This window comes from Tursiops truncatus, chromosome 2 (assembly GCF_011762595.2).
Source record: "Tursiops truncatus isolate mTurTru1 chromosome 2, mTurTru1.mat.Y, whole genome shotgun sequence".
Classification (NCBI taxonomy): domain Eukaryota; kingdom Metazoa; phylum Chordata; class Mammalia; order Artiodactyla; family Delphinidae; genus Tursiops; species Tursiops truncatus.
The window spans coordinates 25,573,768-25,583,105 of record NC_047035.1 but is presented as its reverse complement, the minus strand read 5'-3'; the positions used below and the strand labels follow the sequence as shown (position 1 = coordinate 25,583,105).

The 9,338-nt window shown below is 45.9% G+C and overlaps 1 protein-coding gene across 2 annotated transcripts; it reads left to right on the top strand.

Annotated features, from left to right (window-relative positions):
- Positions 1–164: 164 nt before the first annotated feature.
- AHSA1 (activator of HSP90 ATPase activity 1) lies at positions 165–8,035 on the top strand. 2 transcript variants are annotated; one of them, XM_004313568.4, is made up of 9 exons: positions 166–387; positions 1,747–1,937; positions 3,639–3,721; positions 4,123–4,240; positions 5,341–5,429; positions 6,288–6,416; positions 6,877–6,978; positions 7,470–7,521; positions 7,639–8,035. In XM_004313568.4, exons 1-9 carry the CDS (start codon positions 308–310, stop codon positions 7,809–7,811), a joined length of 1,017 nt encoding a protein of 338 aa, XP_004313616.1. In that variant the 5' UTR covers positions 166–307; the 3' UTR covers positions 7,812–8,035. The 2 variants fall into 2 exon arrangements, with proteins under 2 accessions (XP_019775749.1, XP_004313616.1); XM_019920190.2 differs by lacking the exon at positions 6,877–6,978 and having other exon boundaries at positions 165–387.
- Positions 8,036–9,338: the final 1,303 nt, after the last annotated feature.

Sequence of the window (9,338 nt, the reverse complement as noted above, 5' to 3'; positions counted from 1 at the left end):
AATGACCGTGTGAGCGGTAGCATTTCGTGTCTTTTAGGCGATAACCCGAAGGAGTTTGAAGGATCCCTAGAACAGACAGAAGTTAAGGTCCGGCGAGGCGGAACGGAAGCACCTGGTGGGAGGGAGGAGGAGCCGGAAGTTGAGGCGGGGAGGGGGCGGGGGCGGGGAGGTGGAGGGAAAAGCAAGCCAGGAGGTTCTGCGGCCGCTTCTAGTAGTTTCCAGGCGCTGCCGGGCGGCTGGGTCCGCGCGGTCCTGAGGCTGTGGCTGTGGCTGCTCGGGAGCTGGTGGCGGCGCGACCGGAGAGCCGATGGCCAAGTGGGGTGAGGGCGACCCACGCTGGATCGTGGAGGAGCGGGCGGACGCCACCAACGTCAACAACTGGCACTGGTGAGGGCCAGCGGGCCAGGCCGCGGGAGCGCTCCGGCCGGGCCAGGGTTGCAGGGTTCCTGGAACCTCGGCCGGGACAAAGCTGGGGCCGAGGCAGCCTTTCCTGCCCGGAGATGGGTGTGGGTCCTTCCTGTTAACAGGGGTCCGTAGTCCCAGGTCCTTCCACCCTCCGGCCTCCGTTTCATTGGCGGGGGAGGCGGGGGGACGACATGGAGGGCTGCGCCCCAGACGAGGGGTTTCAGATATGAGAACAGAACCCCTTGGCTGCTGCATTCAGCCTGAGCGGGGAGATGCTTCCCACTCGTGGCCGCAGGAGTCAGTGAGACCCAAACCGCCGTGGATTGTGTTGGGAGACTGCAGTGTTAGTCTCGGGAGGGTTGGAATTCCTATTTTCCGGCTTACGGGTGGAATTAAAAGTCAGTCATAGGGGACTGCTGCCTCACTCCAGAAGGCTAAGGTTTAGAACGTGTTCTGCCGGTGCCCAGAGCCCAGAAGGCGCCGTGGCCTGTCACCCGGAACTATTAAGTTAGTTGTATTGTAGCTCCAGGGACTGCCCCTGGTTGCCGGGCAATCATGGTTTATAACCCAACCACTCTTAAAAGTCTGCTGTCCTTCATGAAATCCTCTACAAGTAATGTCTTATCTTTTGAGTCCAGTGAACTTTGTTCATACTGTCTTTACTGTATTTTTACTTTGTTGCAGCTCTTTTTACTGTTGTTTTCTCTACTAGTTAGAAAATGGGGAGGTAGATAGTTTTTCTTCTCTATATCTCAGCCTGCCTCCTTTCCTCTTAACACAGTGTTTGACTTAATTTTTGTTTGTTTTGAAGTGCTGGACTTACATTGTTTTCATGGCCATTTAGAGGGCATAGAATGTGTAGAGCCTTTATAGCATAGCCTGAATTTGACAGGTCAAAACACTGTGCTAATGAGATCAAGATTATTGGTTTATTCGTTACTGGACCTTTTAGCTCAATACTGCATTCTGTTGGCCCCGTTGTGTGCTCCTGACTTCAGCAAGATGTGCACAGTTTTCCACTTGGTCAGGCGGGGGCGCCACGTTAAAGCGTCTAATGCTGACCCCAGCACCATCATGCTGAGAAAGGAAAGCAGAATTTTCCATTTAGTTTGAAACCACTCTATTACAGCAGTTGTCCTTATTGACATATGAGACTCCTGGTCTTCCTTTTAGGAGTCCCATACTGTCAATAAGGAGTAACACGTTTGTGGACATGCTGGAGTGGGGCTGAGGGTTTTGTGTTCTTTTCCAGCCTCCTTTAGCCTTGGATGCTCTTGCATAAAGCGAGCAGTTGTATCCTTCATTTGGCTGCTGGTCCATAGCTTTGTTTCTGTTTTGCAGGACAGAGAGAGATGCTTCGAATTGGTCCACAGATAAGCTGAAAACACTGTTCCTGGCAGTGCATGTGCAAAATGAGGAAGGCAAGTGCGAGGTGACAGAAGTGAATAAGCTTGATGGAGAGGCATCTATTAACAATCGCAAAGGCAAACTTATCTTCTTTTATGAGTGGAGCATCAAACTAAACTGGACAGGTAAGTCTATGCTTGGCTTTCAGGACAGAGGTTAACCGCGTTTTGATTGACCTGTTCAGGAGCCGGGGAGAACAGTTTTTGAGAGGTTATGAACTTTTTTCAAGGGAGATAATGCTGTTTTGGAGTCCTATTGAAAACAGTATTGGATGCTGAAATTCTTCTGCCACTGTGGGACACTATTAATGGGTTTCCTCTCTCAGAGTCTCACAAGTCCCCAGTGATGAAGCAGCTGAGCTGCTGAATCTTTGGACCTGGTCTGTGTTGGGACATACAATGTGACATTTCTCAGACTAGCTATTTCTGCCTCTTGGATGATTTTAAAGTGGGGAGGGGGAGTTTTTTGGTTTTCTTTCTTTTTTAAAATTTTTTTTAACTCTCTCCAGTGTGACCCTAACAGTTCAGAGTGCTGTGGTAATGAAGCTTGCATGTGATTATAACTTGGGTCAGTTTTATTCTGACCCAATTCAATTTATTAATAAATTCAATTTATTAACATAGAATTGGGCCCATGGTTAGATGGTCCTGACTGTTGGGAGGCTGAATTTTAAAAGACAGTAAAGTTAAAAGGGTACATGTATGGGGCAAAGCATGAAATAAATTTTTGTTTCAATAAACATTTCTCAAGTGAATGCTAATAAAGAGGGGAAATGTGTTTATCGTCTTTTTTTGTTTTTTAAACTACTAAAGCACAGCAGTCTGGAAGGAACCTTAGGTATCATCTTGCCCAGTCTCCTTTTTATAGATTGAGAAACTGAGGCCTAGAGAAGTAAAGATAAATAAGTGTTGTGTGAGTTAACTTTGAAATACAGTTAGTTCTGCTATAACGTGACACATGTGTTGCTAAAAATCACCACACTATGCAGAGTCTCTCAACAAAAACCACAGGGCTTGTAGGGAAGATGGGGTTAGGGACGTGACACTATACTCAAAAGTTTTATCAGTGATTTTCTTTAAATTTAGGAATGTAAAAATTGATGGCACAGTTTACACATGTTAAATCATAAGAAATACATAAATAACATGATAAATATGATGCTTTACCTTGACAAAGACCTGAAGTTTGCTTGTGAAAGTGGGCGTCAGAAGCCTTGGGGCATGTGGGCTTTTGTGAGGTGGTGGAAGGGGAGTCACCTGAAAAGAGAAGGAGCGTTATAACACCATTGGTGGATGGCGTGGCTCCTAACACACTGTGAGCTGAAGTCACTGGCAGACAGATGTTTGAGATGTGTATTTCGCGTATTCCTATACAGCTCCATTCAGCTGGGTTTGGGTTTCTTTGGGTTCACCTAGTGTTTCTCAAGGATGAAATCACATATAAGCAAACATGAAATTCATGTTATGATCAAATCGTCCCTTAATATATCAATAGTATTGGAACAAATTTGTATTTTCCAGACAAGCGTTCTAGCAGAGCTGTCTGTATTGACTCTGAACCAAGTCCTCCTTAGCAGAGTTCATGCTGGTGCCAAATTCACATGATTCTTGGTCCCACACTGTAATAGCACAGCCTCAAGAAATCTGATGGGGAAGGACATTTCAGGGTGGGGGGCAGTGGCTGCATCTGGCATGGCATTCTCTCAGAATAAAGAAGGTCAGTTCAGTTGTCCAAAAGAAGCGTAAGCAGAATAGTAGTTAGCACTCCAGAGCAGAAGAGGAGGAGAGAAGAGAAGGAGACTGATAACATTGCATTACTTTTGACAGGTACCTCTAAGTCTGGGGTGCAGTACAAGGGCCATGTGGAGATCCCCAATTTGTCTGATGAAAATAGCGTGGATGAAGTGGAGGTTTGTGCTTTCTGTTTCCTCATCTGTCTGAGTCTTCCACATCCTCTTATTCTCAGATGAGAAAAATGACCTGTCATTCAACATGACAGGCCAGGCTTGGCCCCAGCATTCAGAACCCCAGTCTGCAGATGATTCTCTGGGTCTTTGGTGCCATCGGGAGCTCCCAGAGCAGCTTGTGCTTATTTAATTACTTTGCTTTAGTGAGTAGTGTGGGTTCTAACATTAGCCACCTTTGTCTTGGCAGAGAGACCTCGAGAAGCAGCACTCATGGGGATTGTACAAAAACCTCAACCCTCATTTCCTTTGGAAATGTTAGCAGTTATCTGATTGCTCAGCACTGACATTCCACAATGTGGGTGCCTCTCAAGTTATTTACCACCTACTTCTGGTCTTTCACTCAGATTAGTGTGAGCCTTGCCAAGGATGAGCCTGACACAAATCTCGTGGGCTTAATGAAGGAAGAAGGGGTGAAACTTCTAAGAGAAGCAATGGGAATTTACATCAGCACCCTCAAAACAGGTATCCCTTGAGTACTTGCGAGTGCCTTGAGAAGATAGTTTTCCACCAGTCAGATGCTAATTAAGGGGCTTGACAGGTCTTTCTTTGGCAAATGGATAAAAATTTGGGGGGAGGAGGCTTATTTCATCTAAAAATCAGTCTATAAACCTTAAGTAAGGGAAAGATCTAGAGACATGTTGTCTAATGTGTCGGCTGTTGAGCACTTGAAAGGTGGCTAGTCCAAGTTGAGATGTGCTGCGAGTACAAAAAACGCTATGGATTTTGAAGACTTAGTATTTAAAAGAAAAGTAAAACGTCTCAATAATTTTTTGATACTGATAACATATTGAAATGGTAGTTAGGATATATTAGGTTAAGTATATCGTTAAAATTAATTTCATCTGTTTGTTGTAACGCTTTAGTGTGGCTACTAGAAAATTTAATATTACATTTGAGGTTGAGATTGTATTTCTGTTAGACTTGCTGATCTAAAGAGTTGGCAGCCCCAGACTCACCACGTGAGCATAGTGTCCTGCACCATTTTTGATGCACATTCTCCAGGGACATTCAGAGGGTTATGTGAATAGTAGTCAGCTCAGCTGTCCCCTAGAATTCTAGTTCTGCCAGTGTGTTCTGATCTTGGCGTCGGAGTACAGATGATCATCAGAGGGAACCGGTATAGAGGTGGAAACCTTCTTTGGTGGGAACCAGTGCTCTGATGCCATAACTGGTTGCGGCTGTCCTACAGAGGCAAGGCAGAGTGGAGAAAGGGGACTAAATTGCAGCTGTGGGGATCTTGGCACACTCTTGAAGTCTTTGGAAGTGCCACTGCGCTCATTGGCTGCCATCCACAGTAGACCTCACGTATGCTTAACAAGTCGTGATGCTTCTAATTGAGTCGGGTTTAAAATAATCCCAGTGAACATACTGTGTTCTGTAGCATACACTCAGATACCTGTCTGGCATAGATCAAAGTTAAAGACGCTAAAGTGGATTACTCTTCCCTCCCTTGTCGTGACCTCCATCTGAGTTAAGATGGCCATGTTTGTCAAACTACAATGAAACCCTGAGTCTCAGCTACTAAGAAATAACTTCCAAGAGCTGGGATTTTATCTTTTCAGAGTTCACGCAGGGTATGATCTTGCCTACAATGAATGGAGAGTCAGTAGACCCAGCCGGGCAGCCAGCACTGAAAACTGAGGAGCACAAGGTAACCGGTGTCCCCATGTGCTGGGGCGGGAGGCTGTCTGGAAAGGAAGTTAAGGCACTGCCTCCTTCATAAGTCTCTATATCAGCTCTTTCTCTCCCACCCTAACCTCTGACCCAGAGCTGGTGCTTTGTAGAGAGTCCACAGAGTGTAGTTGTCTGTCTCCCCATCTTTAACCTGGTGTTTATTCATTTATAACAGACCCCTTAGAGCAAATGGAAGCCATCAGGGACTTCAGAGTCCGACTGTTGCATTTAGCCCCAGTGAGGAGGTTATGAACGCAGGGTGGTCTTCACCTATATGCATCTTAAGTATTATGTCTACATTTCATACTTTGATACTAAAGGTGTCATCAAGGTATCAGGGGTTACTTAGATCACTAACTTCACCTAACAGGAGACTGATCGATTTCGCTGCATTTGCAGGGTGAGCAAATATTTTTTCTGGAGATGGAACTTGTGTGGTTTGGGTTCAGCACTTGGTTTTCAGCCCTGTTGCCCTCTTGTCAGCACACTGAAGGATATTCTGGGGGTGCTGCTTCCAGCTATTTAAGCATAGAAATTCTGCTTGAGAATCACGTGGGGCTCTTCAGAAGTACCTTATGATTTGGTGTGCCCTTCAGCAGTGGGCTTTTAAATGAGTGTCACTCTTCTTTCACCTAGAGTGGCATTGATGATTTTCTGGGAAAGTTCTCCTTCTGACTGAAGTGCCCATGCACATAAATTTCCTCTAACTCTCTGGAACAATTAGCCTTGGAGGTGAAAAAGTTTGTGAGAATGAATAGCAGGGCTATCCCTGAAGACCTGTTAATTGAGGTTTCACCATTACTCTAAACTGACAATTTCACTGCCACTTCCACAGGCTAAGTCTGCTCCTTCAAAAACCCAGGCAAGACCTGTTGGTGTCAAAATCCCCACTTGTAAGATCACCCTTAGAGAAACCTTCCTGACATCACCAGAGGAGCTCTATAGAGTTTTTACCACTCAGGAGGTAAGTATAGTCTTGTCCTTCCAGCTCCTGGCATCTGCCGTCCCGAGTGACTGGAGTTGTGGGCACATCCCCGCATTGTGCGGAGGAAGTGCTGAGTGGAACCGTGAAGCTTTCCTTGTACACTCAGAGGCAAAGGGAAAACTCTTTTGTTCAACCCACTCATCAAAGTGGATTCGTCTTCTTTTTTCTCTTTTATGCTAGTTTTGGGTCATGTAAGTGGGAACCACTGGAATCATTCTTGTTAGAAAAGTAAATGGATTCGAAATAATGGCATCCTAGGTTCAGAAAGAGTTACTTGAGTCGAAGCCTGGTCTCTAGTGGAACAGAAAAGAGCCTAAACCTGGTTCTTGGGCAGAGTAGTGTCTTTGGAAGTGAGAGCTGAGGCATACAGGTGTCAGCTGGCATTTCTCCTGGGTCCCACTGAGAGCCATGCATCTTCTTACCTCCTTTTGCTCTGCAGCTTGTTCAGGCCTTTACCCATGCTCCTGCAATGTTAGAAGCAGACAAAGGTGGCAAGTTTCACCTGGTAGATGGCAATGTCTCTGGAGAATTCACTGATCTGGTGAGTACGTGCTTGCCAGGATATAGCTTTTGTCTGGTCAGAAGAATAACATTTCCTCCTTTTCTTTTTCAGCTCTGTAGATAAAATGTAAGGCTGTAATCTCTTTGGTTAGTAAAACCTCATTTTGTTTTTCAAAAGAATGCTACAATTGGATTCTCTTGCTTTCATATAAATTTTTCTTTAGTGGGGTAAAATTGCTTCTTCCTGGAAAAATCAAACATGGAAGAGAGGTTAGATACATTGGTGGCTTACGGCTTTCCGTTTGTGGCACTGAGATTTCACGTGGGCACAGGTGACTGGACCCAACTTAGGAGTAAGAGGAGAGGCTGTGGCTGATGTCAGTGCAGGAGCTACCAACTCTGGTCCACTTTGTCCTCATCAGTAGTACAGCTGCAGATGGTGGGCTCCATATGAAAGGCAGATGGGTGATAACTTGCTAGGATTGGATACGTTGCAGTCTATAGTATAGGTGACCTCTTTGATTATTTTAGATCCCTGAGAAACATATTGTGATGAAGTGGAGGTTTAAATCTTGGCCAGAAGGTAAGTAAGCATATGTATTTATTGCCATTGCCCCCAGAACTTTTTCTTTTCCCCTTAGCCTCAGACCCACATGGAAACCCTGGATCTGAAACCTCCTTCCCCTTTGCCTTTCCCCAGGGCACTTTGCCACCATCACCTTGACCTTCATTGACAAGAATGGAGAGACTGAGCTGTGTATGGAAGGCCGAGGCATCCCTGCCCCTGAGGAGGAGAGGACACGGCAGGGCTGGCAGCGGTACTACTTTGAGGGCATCAAACAGACCTTTGGCTACGGCGCACGCTTATTTTAGGAATAGCAGCAGAGGGTACAGCCCGCCGAACACTTCAGTCCAGCCCTCTCCTGACTGGGGCTTGTGACTTACAGGATTGCACCATCCCAACCACTAACTTGGGGCCGGGGCCCCTTCCCTTCATGTATACCTTGGGTTTGTGCATGTTTTCTGCTGGGTGGGAACAGAGGGTGATTTCTCTTTTATGTGTACATACGCTAAATAAACGTAATTTAAAAATCGTGCATGTCTGGAACCTGTGTTGACGGGGTGGCTGGTATTAAGAGTTCCCTTGAAAGTTTTGAACAAAAAAAACCAACGGAGGGGTTTTATCTCCGTTCTGCATAAGTGTATGTAATTAAGAGGCCTGAAAAGAGCCTACTTCTCACCAGCAGGCATTCCTGAGCTCATGTCCTTTCATACTGCAGACTAGCAAAACGGGTCTCTTCCCCTCACTGAGGGAAATGTGGGGTGGAGTTTCCCTGGGGTGAACGGTACCAAGAAACTTTATCGCTGGTCCAGGTGGCATCCTGGGCTTCCCACTCTGCATGGCCTCTTATCGTCTTCCAAGAAGAGGTGATCAACCAGGTGCTGGTTTGAGGCGTAGAAAGAGATTCCCCACCCTGTGACCAAGGGGAACTGTGGGCTTTGGGTTTCTGCTCACTGAGCTTCTGTTTATTGAGCGGTGACTATGTACCAGACACTGTACTAAGCAGTTCCCTTACAGTAGCTTATTTAGCCCCCATAATTTAGCCCCTATGAAACAGATACTAGCATTATTTCTGTTTTACAAGAACCTAGTCCTTGGATTTCTTAACGCATATCCCAGACCCTACAACAGATAATTTAGCAGAGTTGGAATTTGGAACAAGGACCATAACGGCAGAGCCAGTGCTCAAGTCCAAACCACTGTCTACTGCCTCGTCGCGTTCATCCCTGAAAAGAAGCAGCTGCATTTCTAGCATGTTAGGCATCCTTCCTGGAATAGGAAATTCCAGGCCTGTTGTTACTCCCAGAAAGAGGAAGAAACGAATATATTTTTAAATACCTGGTTCCATTAAGCAAGTTTACTGAGCACTGACGAAGGGGTTCCAGTGGGGTCCAGATTGCCACGTTGCAGGAAGAGGTAAACTGTACCTTCACAGGGAGGGTCATTTTCCTCGACAAGCCCCGCCCTGGTGACCTCAGTGTGAGTCAGCACCCTCTAATCCAGACACTACCTCCTGCAGTTACAGCTATTTCCTTCATCTGTCCTTGCCTGTTTTATTAGGTGGCAGTGAGGTCTGCAGGCTAATCCAACCAACATGACTTGGCCAAAATGTAATTAAAGTAGGAAATCAGTACTGATCCGGCTAATTTAGACCCCCAATATCCTCCTTCGGCTTGAATTAATCAACAAGTGCTGGGCTGAACTAATTTGCATCTAGTTCAGCATTATATCTGCTTCCTGGGGCTTCGAACAGATACTTTTTGATAAACTACCTGTGCTCTAGCTTGAATCAAATCAAGGACCCCTTGGGACTTCCCTGGCAGTCCAGTGGTTAAGAC

Excerpts from the sequence above, each read along its gene's own strand:
- AHSA1 (XM_004313568.4), top strand. The coding sequence starts at position 308 with ATGGCCAAGTGGGGTGAGGGCGACCCACGCTGGATCGTGGAGGAGCGG. Across the intron at positions 388-1,746 it reads AACGTCAACAACTGGCACTG|GACAGAGAGAGATGCTTCGA; the intron begins GTGAGGGCCAGC and ends TCTGTTTTGCAG. Across the intron at positions 3,722-4,122 it reads ATAGCGTGGATGAAGTGGAG|ATTAGTGTGAGCCTTGCCAA; the intron begins GTTTGTGCTTTC and ends TCTTTCACTCAG.